The 17,518-nt window shown below is 28.6% G+C and overlaps 1 protein-coding gene across 6 annotated transcripts; it reads left to right on the top strand.

The window, feature by feature from the left end:
- Positions 1 to 8,035: 8,035 nt before the first annotated feature.
- LOC107963882 (serine/threonine-protein phosphatase 6 regulatory subunit 3) lies at positions 8,036 to 14,882 on the top strand. Of its 6 annotated transcripts, none has more exons than XR_005921752.1 (21): positions 8,036 to 8,063; positions 8,447 to 8,487; positions 9,023 to 9,126; positions 9,305 to 9,391; positions 9,489 to 9,564; positions 9,654 to 9,728; positions 9,842 to 9,895; positions 10,358 to 10,417; positions 10,521 to 10,637; positions 10,722 to 10,816; positions 10,931 to 11,139; positions 11,252 to 11,349; positions 11,507 to 11,610; positions 11,759 to 11,924; positions 12,045 to 12,167; positions 12,475 to 12,557; positions 12,940 to 13,069; positions 13,151 to 13,180; positions 13,562 to 13,632; positions 13,778 to 14,674; positions 14,784 to 14,882. XR_005921752.1 is itself a non-coding variant. In XM_016900391.2 (20 exons), the coding sequence occupies exons 1-20, from the start codon at positions 8,051 to 8,053 to the stop codon at positions 14,598 to 14,600; spliced, it is 2,559 nt and encodes an 852-aa protein (XP_016755880.1). In that variant the 5' UTR covers positions 8,036 to 8,050; the 3' UTR covers positions 14,601 to 14,882. The 6 variants fall into 6 exon arrangements, 4 of the variants coding, with proteins under 4 accessions (XP_016755880.1, XP_016755878.1, XP_040962885.1 ...); XR_001702063.2 differs by having other exon boundaries at positions 13,775 to 14,674; XM_016900391.2 differs by having other exon boundaries at positions 13,778 to 14,882.
- The last annotated feature ends 2,636 nt before the right edge of the window (positions 14,883 to 17,518 follow it).

The raw sequence follows: 17,518 nt of genomic DNA, 5'->3' as shown, positions 1-17,518 counted from the left end.
GCTGTACTGAACCTGAATTTTAAAAAATAATTTTAACAATATTAATAATTAAACTTAAACTTTAAAGTTCGAAAAATAAAATAAATAAATAAATTTCTAAAAATAATAGTAACTAATTAATTTTACATAAAACAATTTAATAAATAATTTATTTTAAATAAAGTCAAATGTAACTTTTAATAAAATAAGTCAAATATATCATTTTTGCATAACTATTTAATATCTTTATTTTAATTTAATATAATTTTTATAATATTATTAGTAGGAGCAAATTGATAGTATTATTAATTGTTGCCGCTAAAATAATGGGATAAACTTTTTGTTAATAATGTTATTACAATAAAGATAGTTAAATTATTCTCATAATAAAAATTCAGGACAACATCAACAGTTAACATTATTATTAACTCATTAGTATTATATTAGTAAAAACATATATTATGTGAAATTAAATTAAGATAATAAATCTAAAAAATTTATATAATAAAAAAACTAAAACCATAATTAAAAAAATATTTTTATTGTGGTAGAGTGAACTGCTGAATTGTTTGACCGGCCACCAAGGAATGTGACATGTCCTTGACTTCACTCAAAATTACAAGCACTTAATTCCATGTTTATTACCAGGGCAATTTCGGAAAATTTATTTTAGGACAGAATGAAATTTTAATTTTTAATAAAAATTAAATTAAAATTTTATAAATTTATTAATTTAAAGTTTTAAAAATATAAATAATAATTTTGCGGCCCATCTGCCAGCCCCTAAATTTGCCTCTGTTTATGACCTTTGAGTGCACTTTCAATTTTTCATCCTACCACATCATACACAAATGTATGCACTCTATAAATGGATTGTTCATTCTATAAAATGCATTCATTTATTCATGGACTGGACAGCATATACGGCCCAGATTAGCATTGGATTGGATTTGTACAACGAATTGCTTTTAAATATTATTTAAATAATTAGGTTTAATTTCAGTTCTAGTCCTTTTACTATGTTAAAATTTGAAATTTAATTTTTATATCTTCATTTGACATTTTTTATACTTTTATAATATCATCAATAGGTTAAAACTGATAATATTGTTATTAGTAACATAGTTAACTTGCATTGTTAATAGTATTAATCTATACTATACTTAAAATCACTTACTAAGTTGGTATCACGAGCTAATCGAAATTGAGTAAACCATATTTTTTTATTAAGTGATAAGATTTGAATCTATAGACCATAATTTTTAAACATTCAACATTATCAATATAACTCAAACTTCATTTGTTTCTTACATAAACTTTTAACAAATATATTTTATAAATAATTTTTTACCCACATCGTATGTATTCCATAATCTAATATATATTTAGGGACAAAGCCATAAACTTATTTTAGACAGACCAAAGTTAAACTAAATGCTTAATGGGTCAAAGTATAATTTTATTATTGTATATATTTCTTATTTTAGAACCTTTAAAGTGATTAAAGGGGAATTTTATTATTTTGGTGGGCCAAAGTGCAATCTTACCATTTGATTAACTTAAAATTTTAAAGGTACTAAAGTGATATTTTTACCATATTAGGGAGGGTCAAGGACCCGCTTGCCCCTTAGCACCATCCCTATATAATAATAAAAATACACTACCATTTTAACAATGCAATTAGCACGATGTGGATCTACTAATAACATACACAAATTGTTTCAAATCAGAGTAGAGAGATTATATTGTAATTTTAATATAGTAGAGGGAATAAAATCAAAATCCTGAAGTAAATTAGGCATCCAAAATAAAAACAATCAAGCGTGCGTATCACATGCATATCGCAATAAATTTTAAATCAACCTACTGATAGCAACGGGGCAGGGTGGGTTGGATTTTTGCCCACCTCAACCCGACCCAATCCTAAGCTTAAAAAAAATTTAACCCACCTCAAACTTGAACCTAAAAATTAATTGTATACCCGACCCCAATCTGACTCCACCTGAGTTCAAACTTTTTTATTGGAAATTGTGACTAATTAAATTAAAAAAATTATATAAAAAAACCATGGTTAGGATGACTAAGTAAAAGATGAAAATGAAAATGGGAAAGAAACTAGTGTGAAATGGGAGTTGATGATGGAAAATTAAGGGAGTAGAAAACTAGAAGGATGCAGGGGCAAATTTAGGAGGGTTGGCAGGGACCCGGTCCTCTTAAAATAAAAAAATTCATTTTAGCTATTTAAAATTTTTAAAATTTTAAAATAATTAAAGTAAAATTGCACTTTGACCCCCTAAAAATGATAAAATTTTGATTAAATCCTTTAAAAATTACATTTTTACTATCATAAAAATTACAATTTAGTTTCGGCCCTCCTAAAAAAAATTTCTAGCTTCGCCCTTGGAAGAATAGAAAATATATTTTTTCTTTCCATAGGTATGCTTACTAGAAGAGATGAATAAATAAAAATAAAATTCAATTTTCTTTCCATCCGAAAAAAGTAAAACATTTGAAAAATATATAATTTTGAACTAAGATAACATCTATTTCATTTTTCTCTTCTCTCACTCTCCAATTTGGAAAGATTTGTTTTTATGCATTAGGATTAAAAGTTATCATCATTTCTATTTTCTTTCCTCTCACTATCTCACCAATCAAGTACACTAAAAAATTATCTTCCTTCCACTTTTTCACTCTCTCTTCCCATCATTCCAATAAATGTGCTTATGGGTCGGGTTGGGTCAAACCTAAACATAATGTTAAAATACTTTATGCTTGCCCAAGTTCAGACTGATCCAAAATATAAGCTTAAAATTTTGCCCAAGCTCGCTAATATTATTTTCAAAATTTTTAATATTTTTAATTTATTGAAAATTTTTATATAGTCATTTTAACATTATTTTAATGTTTACATTAGAATAGTATTATATATTTAGTATAATTTTATTTTTTTAATGTGTTATAAATTACATAATATATAAAAATAATATAATATAAAATATTATAAACTTAAAAACGGGTAAAGCTCAAGTCTTAAATGTTTAAGTCTGAGCTCACTTCATGTTTTAAACAGGCCTACTTTTTTTGTCCAAGCCCATTTCTCAAGCCTAATATTTTTACTTAAACTCTCTCAAATTTCAAATAAATCTTAAGACCTAAGCGATGAATAAGTCTAAACCCAACCAAACACACCTTAAAAATGGTAAAATGGTGTTAGTAGTAATAAAATTTAAGAATTTTTAACCTAATTATCGTAAATATATTTAAATGGATGAAACGATTTTTATGCTATACTTGACCTCCACTCGACCCGACCATTTTGTAAAACTAATGTGTTGTGATCCACCCAAAATCCAATTTCAAGAAAAAGAACCTGACCCTGTCAGATATGATCGGATCGGCTCGAAACCCGTGAGTTTCGGGTTTTTTTGCATCCCTACATCAGCCTGAAAAAGAATAGATTCATATATGACCGTCCATGAGAAAACCTATTTGCCGAGCGAGCTACGCTAAAATCACGTGACTTTGACAGAACTAGGAACATCATTGGCGGATCAGAGTCCACGTGAAAAGCGTTGACCACTTTTAGCTTCATCCGACGGCAAACTTTTTTTGACGAATTCAAAAAAAGGAGACGCTTCGTGTGGTTGCAGCAACAATACGTCAACTTGAAACACATAGTTGAGTGAGTGAGACCTTTTACTTTACATTATTTTCGTAGGACCCATAATTTTTAGGGTAAACTGCATTCAATATCACTAAATTATTAATAATTTTACGTTTTGGCCACTATTCTTCAAAATGTTACAAAATTGTTACAAAATTATTTAAAAGTTTTTATTTAAATCACTAGGCTGTTAAAATCGTTGTTTTATGGCTTTTTTCATGAAACAAATTTGAATGTCATGAATTTGCGATCCAAAATTCAAATAGCTTTCTTCTCCAATCTTCGAAACTAATGGTTAAATCGATTTGGATCTAGGTATGTTTTTCTACTCCTTGATGGATACTAATCCATTGTATTAATCGTCGAATTGTCGCTTAGAGCTTGCTAGCTGAACTTTTTTTTAAGTTAATATCTCAATGACTTAAATAAAAACTTATGAATAATTCACTGACTTAAATGAAAACTTTTAAATATTTTAGTGACCATTTTTGTAATTTTTTAAAGTTAAGTGACAAAAACGTAAATTTAGTATCTTTGAGTATAGTTTATCCTTTTCTTTATAATTAAAAGTGTTATTATCCATTTTACAATTTGGATCTAATATTGTTAGGCAAGATGAAATTGAAGATTATTCGTTGACTTAAATGAATTTTTTTGAATATTTTAGTAATTATTTTGTAATTTTTTAAAGTTGAATAACTAAAATATAGATTTACTAGTTATTTAATAACTTTGATTATAAATTATCCTTTTCTTTATTACTAGAAGTGTTGCTATCCGTTTTACTATTTGAATCCAATCTTATTTGACCGAAGTGATATTTAGGATAACTTTAAACCATACTGAGAAAAACAATTTCAATTTTGGTTTAATTATTACTTAATTTTTAAAATTAGATTTTAGATTCATAATTTTTATTTTCGAAAAAAAAATGTAGACTGTTGTAACCCAAATTTTATTTGATTTATAAATAATTAAAATTATAATATAAATATATATCTATACTTAAATTACTGAAAGTATCTTAAAAGTACTATATATATTTTTTATAAAAAAATCGATAAATTGAGGATTGTAGAATTTAGTTCAAATATAAAGTTAGTTTAGCATAACTTTAAAAAGGGTTTTCAAACCGTTTGGCTCAAAATTTATAATTAGGATTATTTTCAAAACAATACTTCTCAAGAGATAAAATATTCATTTTAGACATAATACTGTAAATTAATATATATATAAATAATATTTATTTTTTTAATATTATAATAATTCAATAAAATGTAAAAAAAAATTATACTCATTATTAATACTTTAATATGAAATATTTATAATAATTAATACAAATTATTTGTAAAGTTTAATTTGAATATATAAACTATATTTAGATCTTGTACTATTAAAAAGAATCAAATAAAGCAAATTTCAACAGAGTTAACATTTATTGTTTAAAAATTGTCATTTATAATTTAATAGAATTATATTTTGAAATCTTTTCATGATTCTACAGATGAAATATTTAATTTAGAGTTGTACTATAAATGAATAAAAAATTCATCTATCTTTTTTTTAAATGTTAATTTTGTTCTAACTGGCGTTTATGTGATTCATTCTAATATTACATGGGTTAAATTGACCCATTTAATATTACAAATACTAATATGATCCAGTTTCTATAATAGAGGGACTTCTCAAATACTTTTATCAAATAATAATATGGTTAAAATATGATGCTAGTCTCTGTACTTCTATAGAATTTAAGATTTAATATTTGTACTTTAGAAGTAAAAAATTCAATCCTCCTACTTTTTCAATTTAAAAATCTCAATTCAACATTACTGTCTTCAGTAGTTTCGATTAAAAAATTTCAATTTAACATGTTTATTTTTCATTAATCAAATGTCACATCACATAATGATAGCCTAAACAACATGTCAATTTGACAAACTTTTAACGAAAAATGATTAGCTAGTTTTGGAAAACTATCTAATAATTTGATTTGAGTACAATCACTTGTAATTACATAATAATAGCATATTTGGATAACCATTGTAATTGGTGGATCCCATTGAATAGGATGTAATTGGGAGACCTGAATTACACCTTCCAATTCTTAAGGTGAATGTGAGAATTAGAATAATTACATAGGTAATTACACCAAATCCAATTTTAAAAAGTTATTTTTATACAATTTATAAAAATTAATATTATAAACATGAACATATGAGTGTTTGAGATAATTATAACAAAAAAATATTATATTATAAATTTTAAAAAAATATATTATAAATATAATTTGTGTGATTTATAAAATTATAACAAAATTTATATTATTTAAACCCTAAAACTTTTAAAGTTTACTATAAAAAATAATTACGTGTTATAAAAGTGTTATAATATGTTTATTTATAAAAAAAATTAAGACCAAGAAGTCAGGGGTGAAGCCAGCAAACCTTTTAGGGGGCCAAAATTAAATTGTAATTTTTTATGATAAAAAATGTAATTTTTAAATGATTAAATCAAAAATTTAGCATTTTAAGGGGTAAAGTGCAATTTTACTTTTATTAATTAAAAATTTTAAATGGGCTAAATGAGAATTTTTTCGTTTTAAGAGGACTGGGCCTCTGCCCGCTCCCTAAATTTGCCCCTGCAAGAAGTATGAACATAACTTATTTATGTATCTATGCCATATATTATAAAAATAGTATACTTGTTTATAAAATGTTATATATATATTTTTTAATCATAACTTGTTTATAATTTTTTTTATAAAGTTATGGAAACAACTATATTATCTATAAGAAGTGTTATGAAAGTTATTGGACAATTTATAATTTTTTATAAACCTTGTATATTATAAATTTTATATTATTTTTATGTAATTTACGTATTATAAAAATGATATAACCTAGCATAAGTTTTTATTCAAATTAAGTTTATATAAGTTTTTAGTTACGAACTATTTGAACTGTGAACCCAAATATTATCAGGTCAATGCTAATTATGTAAATATAAAATATTTTTTGCACCATATTATGGGGTATGATATAATTTAAGAAAATGGTGCCAAACACAAGCATCATAGACATCTTGCAAACTCTTTAATTTGTGCAACGCTTTGAAATGTTGTTGAGAAGATATTTGTTGTTTTAAAAAAATCCATATTAAGAATTTCACCTTAGTATAGCATAAAAAACAAAATTGGATCGCATTAACATGTTTCATATTTCACAACTTCATTCATAAGTGGAATTGAGATAATTCTTACTTCTAAGAGTACATGGAAGAATGAGATATAGATAATTTTAACGATGCAGATTCAAATTCAGACGAATTCGATCAAGAACCAGCAGATAATGATAATGGACATATGTTAAATATTAAAAAGGGAATAACTCAACAAGAACGCACTATAACAATCAAGTAGAGTTGCATATGATTTTTATTTTTCTTATTATTTTTATTAATAATCAAATAGTCAACTAATTTTTTAGACTAATATAATACATATAATGATTTGATTTTAATTTTTGTTACTTTTTTTAGAAATTATTTTTTAAAGTAATTAATATTTTAATATGAAATTACAATGTAATTATACTCTGTCAACAGAACATGTCTAGAGAATTACAATTATCTTGTAATTACCTGTTTTAATCAATTACTCAATGATATTCAAACAAATCCTTGAAATGTTAATGATTGGACTAAAATATAAATGACTTAATTTTTATTTTTTTAAATACATGGATTAAATGTTAAAATTTATAAAACTACAACCACTAAGGGCTAGTTTGAGTGTTTAGCATTACTGTCAAAAAAGTATTTTTGAGAAATAAAATGTCAATTTTGAACATGTTATTATCAAGTAACAAATATGCATTTAAATAATATTTAAATTAATTAATATTATTATATTTTAATAAAAATATAAAAGAAATTATTATAATTTGTTGTTAATATTTTAATATATGAAATATAAATTTCAAATATTTTAAGCAATAAATATTAATTATTTATAAAAATTAATTAGAATATATAAACTATATTTTAAATATTTAAATATAACCATTAAATATTTGTAATTAGTATTTTAAAAAATATTTTTTAATTTTTAATTAATAATTTTAATACATTTGTAATTAAGTACAAAAAAAAATATTATTTTATTAGAGGAGTGCTCTTAAAAAAACATTTTTAAAAAGCTTGAAATTTCATCTCTTATCCGTTTGTTTAGCATAATTTTTTTTCTAAAAATACTTTTGAAACAAAAAAGTATTTTTTTTTGTTAAGCATCGCAAAATAGGCCCTAAAAAAGAGAGTGTATATTTTAATCTAATAATATTTTAAAACTTTTAATTTAAATTCGAATTAAAAAGAACCAAATGAGCTATCCCATCTGGTGGACAGATGCACTATATATGTATGTATGTATGCATGTTAGTGTACATGCATCCATGATGATTTGAACCCTTCCCCTTCTTCTTGGCCATAACCATAGACATAAAACTAAAAGTAGTTTTCTGAGAATCGAAGTACTTCTTTTTTGTACTTTTTTTATTTTCTTTTCACTTGCAAAACGTTTTTTTAGCTTATTTTTCTCTTCCTTCCTTAGCTACCACTATAATATAACAGCAAAAAAAAATTGTTTTTTTTTTAAATTTTAATATTATTATTATTTTTCTCTTCTTTACTCTTGAATCTCCCCTTTTTTCCCTTATTTTTCGATATTTCCTAGATTCACTGGTAATTTTTAGGGTTTACTGATCTAATCTGATACTCTGCCTACTATTTTTCTGTTCTTAGCCATGTTTTGGAAGCTCCCATCTCTATCCGCCTCTTGTCCGGTGAGTAATTTTATTTTAATTAGTTAATTAATTAAGATCTTTTATTAGAGTAAGTTTTATTAGTTGTAATTAACTTGTTAACTTTTGGTTAGATTTTTTTTTCTTTGTAGGTTTGAATCAGTGCTTTTCTTTTAACTTAGTTATGTTGAAATTTACTTCTTTTTATACTTAATTTACTTTTGGATTCATTGATGCCGTAGCAGAGTAGCTTCACTGACTTAGATTTGTCCGCTTGTTTGGAAATTTTCATTGCTCGATTCGATGATTATCTTTTTTTTTGGTTTTTTAGAAATCTTTAAGCTAGTTTGTGTGGTAATGGCTGTAGTTCCTTTTATTTGAAGATGAAATATAACTGCTATTGAATCAAATTGGTGAAAATATATTAAGCTAATTATAGTTTGCTGGATTTGCTTTCTAATTGATGTTCATTCTCCATTTCCACTCGTTTTCTTATGAATATTGTTGAGTGACTCATTTTAATTTTTTGTTTACTATAATTATGATTAGTTTTGTTGACTGCGATTTTCTTTGATAGGTGGAGTCGATATTAGACAAGGAGAACTTTACTTTGGAAGAGCTTCTGGACGAGGAAGAAATAATCCAAGAGTGTAAAGCTTTAAATAGTCGACTCATCAATTTGTAAATTTTTCCACTATCACATTGCGCTTTTCCAGTTTTTTGCTATTATTAATATTTTTCTTTCTAATTAGTTTTTTTAGTATATTGCAATTGGTTGGATGCTATGACTTAAATTTTCAAGTGTTTGTATAATCTAGTAGAGAGCTAGTTCTTCATGTACTCGACTTTTTATGTGCAGTCTACGAGATAGAGCCCAGGTTGAGCAGTTACTACGATATGTTGTTGAAGAGCCTCCAGAGGATGCTGATAGCAAACGGGCGTTCAAGTATGTAATTTTCATTAAACCAGGAATAAGGAACTAGACTACTTTGTGTTTCCTTGTATTGTAAATTTTCTGATGCTATTTATTCTTTTTTGTGTAGGTTCCCGTTCATTGCCTGTGAGGTATTTACATGTGAGATTGACGTTATTCTGAAGACTTTAGCCGAGGATGAAGAGGTATGGCCTTCATTTGCATTATTGGATATGCATCTTTAGCTATGGACATTGCTATGGTTTTGTTTCATATGATTTTCTCTTTTTGGCAGTTGATGAACTTACTTTTCTCTTTCTTGCAACCAAACCGTCCTCATAGTGCCTTGCTAGCTGGTTATTTCAGTAAGGTGTGTTTGTTCATGTTCAGTTTAATTTCTGTGGCTTTTCATGCCATGCTTTCTTCAACTACTCCTGTGGTTTTTATTACCATTTGATGAGTTTCATTTGCTTTGTATTTTAGGTTTTTATATGCCTTATGCTACGGAAGTCTGTTCAACTTATGAATTACATTCAAGTAAGTAAGGTTTTTGTGTTTCTTTTCACATTCTTAGCCCTCTTGCAATTGTTGATACTTTTATTCTATGTTATTTGAATATGGATAGTACATTCAATAACCTACAAATCTTGATAACTAATGAATTGAAACTCAGTACAGAATGTGCACTGACAATTTGAACTTTACCTTGTTCCCCTGTTGAAATTTAAACTAATTTTATATGGACATGCATGATCCACCTATGAGATTGGTTACCTATAAGCTTAGTTAAACATACTGAATTACTGGTGTAAACAATCATGTTAGCTATTAATCCTTTCCTTCTGGCAAGTTTGTTCTCTGGGTTTAGCTTATAAGGATGATTTAGGCCCAGTGACTTGCCTGAAAAAATGGGCTTGTTTGTGGTTTATGATCTTGAACTACAAAAGATAGCATGGTTTTATTTGTTTATGTGAATTTACTGAGACAGATTACTAACAGGTACATCAAGATGTATTTCACCAACTGGTTGATTTAATAGGAATCACATCCATCATGGAGGTACCCACCATTTCTTTGTTGGTTTATTATAATATTGGGTTTTATATGGCTTGGCATTTATATGTTTTGGTTGAATATTGAAATGAGGCACACCTTTTCACAGGTATTGGTTCGGTTAGTAGGTGCTGATGATCATGTATATCCGAATTGTTTGGATGTAATGCAATGGTTAGCTAATAGCAATTTGTTGGAAATGATTGTGGATAAATTGAGTTCATCGGTAAGTGAGAATTTTCTATTCTATCATTTTCATGGCATACTATACTTTGTAATGAATCTCACAACCTGTTTTTGCAATTACCAGTGTCCTCCTGAGGTTCACGCTAATGCAGCAGAAACATTATGTGCAATAACACGGAATGTCCCATCTGCTTTAGCTACTAAACTCTCTAGTCCAAGGTCTGTGAGATCTTATTCTTTCTTATGTCAGCCTTACTTGCATCACCATCTCAATTCTCTATCGTGAATGTTTCTGTGATTTTGACCTGTGATTTCGAGTATGTTCATATACAGCTTTGTCGCAAGGATATTTGGTCATGCACTGGAAGATTCACACTCAAAATCTGGCCTTGTACACTCGCTCTCAGTTTGTATCTCATTGTTGGATCCAAAAAGATCAGCAATTGCTTCTCCCTTGATGTATTCTTTCCGAAATCAACAGATGTATGAGCCTCCAATCCCCATAAATCCGGAGACTATTAATGCAATGCTGCCTAAGCTTGGTGAGCGGATATGTTTCTCTGAAAGTTCTATGTAATAGTTTTTACATATAGTTGCATGTAATGTGTTGGCTTTCACTTTTAGCTATGGTGTTCACAGCTGCTTGTTTTGCAGGTGACTTACTTATGCTTTTGAATGTCTTATCTGATGAAAAACTTTTGCCTACAACCTATGGAGAATTAAGGCCGCCTCTTGGGAAGCACCGTCTGAAGGTTCATGTTATATTCTCATCTTAAAGTTTATGTCATCCAATATGAGATATAACCTGCACATGTTTAGGTTTTTTTGGTGTTTGTGCATAATGTAATGCAAACTTTTTTCGTTGAAACTTTTTATGTTACGTCTTAATTAATTTGTTAATTTTTTCAGATTGTTGAGTTCATTGCTGTGCTGTTTAGAACTGGAAATCAAGCTGCAGAGAAGGAATTGATCAGCTCAGGAACTATCCAACGAGTTATTGATCTTTTCTTTGAGTAAGCTCTTGGTGAAAATTTGTCATATTCGCTAACATGAGAACAACTTGTTGGAAGTTTGAATCTAGAAGAAGGCACTTGGTTTCTTCTTGAGAAAAGTGTTTTCTGCTATCAGGTTAATATTTATTGTCTCTCAAATTATGTGCAGGTATCCATACAATAATGCGCTACATCATCATGTGGAAAGTATAATATTATCTTGTCTGGAAAGCAAGAATGATGCAATAGTCGACCATCTTCTTCAAGAATGTGATTTGATCAGGAAATTGATCCAAACTGACAAATATCCATTTCTTTCTGGTGACGATAATCAGGTAGTTGTTAATCATATTGTTGTTTGTCCAGTTTGGTAATGGGTATTATTAAAAATATAATTGAAAATGGTTATAATGCTACTGGATCATGCAGCCAACTTACCTTTTTTGTTTGAGCAGCCAACTTTACCTGCTGCTGGAAAACATGCACCACGAGCGGGAAACATCGGTCACATTACACGTATCTCAAATAAACTTGTACAGTTAGGAGGCAGTAATAGCTGCATTCAGACACGTCTACAGGTGGGGAATTGGCTGCTTGTTAATGTTGTATGAATGCTTCTGTAAGGATCTTACAGGTTATAGGTGCATTTTTTTTTAAGTCAACAAATTTTGTTTTAATTAAGATCAGGGTATGAATATTTCTGTAGCATGGTAAATCTGTATCAAGTTCTTCACAGTTAGTGTCAGTTGCTTGGTTATTTTTCATGGTTAGCGCATCTTTCACTTGGCTAGAATTGCATGGTCTGATCTTACATTGGTTTAGGGAACTTTACCAGGATTCCTTATATTTACTTTTTCCTTACACAAGTTCTTATATCCTTTATAGGGAAATAGCGAATGGAATGAGTGGCTAGCTAATGTTCTGCAAGAACGCAATGCAGTTGAAAATGTTTATCGATGGGCGTGTGGGTATGCTTCTGCTTCACTTCTGATATGTGGTGCAGTTAGATTAATATCTTATGTAATTGGGCATCAATTATCACTTGATCTGTCTATGCTTGATATGTTTTTTTGTAAGGGTGTGCCAGCACTTGTGGATTTATTGTATCATGGAAGATTTATAACTTATAAATGGCATATAAATGTGACTTTTTATTGGGCTCTTTTATTTTATTTACAGCTTTCTTCTGTCATATGATGCCTATAATTGTAAAGTTTCTAATTGCACAACTCCAATTTTTGAAATCATCTTGTTATAGCACATTATTTCTGTTTGCTGCAACCACAGTTAGCGAGAGCTAACAGAAGATTCATTTAAAGAATCATATGTATTTTTCCTTCTCATGTGCAGACGCCCAACAGCATTGCAAGACAGAATAAGCGATGAAGATGATCTTCTTGATAGAGATTATGATGTTGCGATTTTGGCAAATACCCTAAGCCAGGCTTTTGGGTACAAATGGAATGATGATAATAAAGAAGTATGTAGTGTGACTTTTCATAAAACTACACTGCATTCTGCATGTTTGCTGTACTTATTTTTTTTTATTAACTACTTTCAGGACAATGGTACCCTTGATCGAGATGATGAGGTGAGTGACTATGATTTCTTTTAATTAATTGAATTCTTTTTTGCAATTTTTGTTAAGGCAATAGGTTCTTTTCCCCCATATTCTTTGAACTCTTCATTTTTATTTAAGTTCTCATGTACAACACATGGATATGGCGATGCGACTTTCAAAGATCCTCCAAATACATAGGAAAACAAGGAAAAATCTAACCATACCCAATGTTGGATGCATAACCATATCCGACACTCAACACTCGTGTCTGAGTAACATAACTTTTCCTAGACATTGATGGTAACATAACCTTGGCCTATGTGTTAAAATGAAGGAACCAAACAAATAGGCTTCTTGTCCCTATTTTTCTAATGTATAACTTTATAGTAGATTTATGTTTCCCGTTTGCAGGATGTATACTTTGATGATGAATCTGCTGAGGTCGTTGTATCATCCTTGAGGCTCGGTGATGACCAAGGAAGGTAAGTTTCTTGTTGTTACTCATGGTGATGGAGTAATTGGCTGATGAGGTTCATGATGGACGCTTGGGATGGGTGGACGTGTTTCAAAAAGTTTATATTTTTTTTGTTGGAGTAGTCATAACCCTATAGTTTTCTAATGCAGCAGCCTGTTCACGAATTCAGACTGGTTTGCATTCCAAGATGACAGAACCGGTAATGCACCTGCAGCCACATCTCAGACAGAGGTGATGGATGAGATTAACTTGAATGGTACTATTAATGGTGGTAACAGTGGTAGTGATGATGAGGTGGTACTTGGAGGGGAGAACGAGTTGAATGAAAGCAAACAGTCCGTGACTGGCACATCTACTTCCTATGCTATGAATGGATTTGACAATTCCATGACCGGTGGAGACCTGAATCCTCAAGGGGAGAAATCAAATGCTTCATATGATATGAGATTCTTTGGGTTTGATGCAAGCGAAAACGAAGACTTATTTGGAGATGGGCCTTTGCCCGAGTGGGTGGGGTGGGGAGAATCATCAGATTTGAAACTAGGTGGTTCAAGCAAAAACCCATTTCTAGATGATGACAGCTCAGATGTCAATCAGCCAAGTCATATCGAGACGACGGTCACTTATGTCTTTCCCCTGTCGAATGGAGACCCCATACTTCCAAATGTTTCCCTGGACTCCATGGATCTGAGTGACGGATCAGTGAGCAGTGATACAAGTCAGAAATCTCCACCAGCAGTGCCCTCTTTGTTCGGAGAGGATGTCGAATTCGTAGGGGTGGAATTAGAAGGTACAGAGAAGGCAATGGAACAAGCTTTAAAAGAAGGAATAGTTGGGGAAGCTGGACCGTTAAAGAGGAACATTATTCCAAAGGTACCACAGAAGGAGAATTCGGACGACGATGGGGCTGGAATGAAGGAGTTCAATGATGCAAACTATTGGAAGGTTGATCAAGAGGTCGCTGTTTTAGAGTAATGGTGGTTGAGTCGAAAGTAAGATCGACATCACAGTTTTGTTCGCTCTGAGGGCTGAAGCAGCAAAACTCACATGTATATTATAATTTTTTTTTCTTTCCACTGTTATTTACTGTTTTATGTTCCTTTAATTGTTAGCGTTAACTCCTCTTTATTGTTGTTTTAATGTTTTCATTATTTGAAGGTATTTGGTTCTTCTCGTTGCCCTGATTTAAGGTAAGGGCTTCTCAATATTATTTATGTTAGTCTTTATGGAATTTTAATGCAATCATATTTGGTTGTATTTTCAATCTTTATATTAAATTGGTAATAATAATCTCTTATATATATGCAACTGACTTGGGCCTCGAAATTGAAGCCAATATTATTACAATATTGTGACTTGAATTGTGGTTACGTTAGGCATATCAGCGGAAGATTTTATGCTAAATCTTTTTCCAGAAGCTGAATAATTACTAATTAGGTAAAGTAGCCTTTGGTGGGGTGGGTTGGCTTGGTTACTCTGGGGGGTTATTTCAATTAATTGGATTGAGGGGCCATGGGATTAGTGGGTATTTGTAATTGGTTAAATTTGATAATGGTTTATTATAGTTTAGAATAAAATCCAGCATTTTGCCCTTGAACTTAAACAAATTTTTCTATTTTAGTTTTTAATTTTTTTTATGTTAGTCTTGAAATTCTAAACTTTTATTAATTTGGACTTTAAATTTAAATTTTGTTAAAGATATCATAATTGTTCTTGAATATCTAGAAAATTTATATAATTAGATATTATAAATATACTTTATATTAAACAAAAATTCCGGTGATGTGAAAAATCTCAGTTTCATAGTGCTACATCATCATATTTTAATAGAATCTAAGTTTAAGGGTCAGATTGAGTTTCAGAATTTAAAGACTAAGGTGGAAAAAATTACTAAATTTAGAGATTAAATGTTATTTATTTCTTATATTTTTTAAGTAAAGAAGAGATTTAATTAAGTAATTAGACCATTGAATTAAATTTAGATAAAATTATTATTACAATATAAACTTCTCATTTGAAATTATCGATTTAACCTACTTAAGTAAAATTAAATTTAATCTAACCTAATCAAATCTAATTTAACAAGTTAGAATTTTAAAATTTAATATATTGTTAATTTTAAAAAATTTTGACTTGTATACACTCCCATCCCATCAATGTGACTTGAATATCAACAGACTTCACACAATCTATAGTTTGTGAGTGTGTACAAGGTTACAAGGTTGATTTCATTGCATGTTTGAATATAATTTGTTGGTTGGTTGATTGATTGAGAGAAGCCCACATTCTAATTTTCTTTTTCTTCATATCTCATCATCTTCTATTTTGACTATCCCCATCTCGGCTCGAATATTTTAACAATATTCACATATTTTCTAATAATTAATTTTTTTATTACACTCTAAATAAAACATGTATCACTTAAAACTACTCATTAAATCGATTACAGGAAGATTTTAAGTGCGTTACCTGTGCTTAGACATGTTTAATGAAAATGCCCAAACTTCAAAGTACAATCGGCGCAATAAGAACACCAAAATACCATATGCTCCTCTGGAATCATATATCGAAATTATAATTGAATTAAAAATCAAAATATACCCAAAAAAATATGTATATATAAACGAATATTATATGAGTCTACTAATAAGTATTGGGTACAGTGATAAGGTATAATATATTCGTAAGGAGAGAATTTATATTCAAATCCTGAAAATGACATTGTTGGGAAAAATAACCACGGATCTTAAAATGATTAGTTTTTTTTTATTGTAAAATGGACATGAAACATACCTTGATCATACCAAAAATATTAAATATACTTTTTGATACCTATGTTTAACTTCCATTACAAGAAATTATTATTATTATTGTTTATTATATATATATATGGGGTTTATTTATGATTTTATCTTTATTATGATAAATTTTAGATTTAATCTCCTCACTTTAATTTAACATAATTTGATCCACTTACTTTTTATAACGTTATAAGCAAGTCCAAATTGATAACACCATTAGTTACCATTAAATATTAGTTTGGATTTAACACATATCATTTTTAGAACACATGAATTAAATTGTGAGCATGTGTATTCCTACTGCATGGTTGCACCGAGTTCAGTTCAGTTCGATTGAGTTTTTTTTTTTAACCGTCTATAATAATTTGATTCTTTTTTTTTAATATTAATTTTAAGTTTGGAGTTTTTCGGACTTTGTTTTGACAAAATAAATTTTATTTTATAGTTTTAGAATAATTTTCGTTAAGTGTCAAAGTTTTTTTATAAATATTTCTAGAAAAAATAATATCTCAAGTAAATAGAAAATAATCAACAACTCTTATTTAGTATTTTTTAAAAAAAAAACACTTTTAAGTTATATTCACTATTTTTAAATATATAGTATTTATTTTTACGCTATAAAGATTAAAAAAATATATAAATTAAATAAAAATAAAACTCAATTTAGTTTGGGTAATGGTGTTTTTTTTAACTTGGGAACTAAAAACCATCCAAACACTACAGTTTAGATTGGTTCTTAGTTTCTCGATTTTTTAATCCTATCACATGGATATCTTGGATTTGACATATTAAAAAAATAATTTGAAGAAAATTTAGGAAGGTTATTGTATATATTATTTTTTTATGAAATGATTATATATATTTGGTTTACTTCAGGTTTTAGTTCTTTTATTATGATGAAATTTGAAATTTAATCCCTTTTATTTTAGTTTGGCATAATTTGGTCGATCTACTTTTATAATATTATTAGTAGGTCTAAATTGATAACAATGTTAGTTGCTATTTTTGTAATACCCTATTTCCAACCTGCCCTTTGAGTTTGAGTTACAATGTGTCATATTTGTTGCCGAAACAACTACAATCAATACACAA

The sequence above is a fragment of the Gossypium hirsutum genome, chromosome A03, assembly GCF_007990345.1.
Source record: "Gossypium hirsutum isolate 1008001.06 chromosome A03, Gossypium_hirsutum_v2.1, whole genome shotgun sequence".
NCBI classification, from domain to species: domain Eukaryota; kingdom Viridiplantae; phylum Streptophyta; class Magnoliopsida; order Malvales; family Malvaceae; genus Gossypium; species Gossypium hirsutum.
This window is presented reverse-complemented; position numbering and strand designations above follow the sequence as displayed.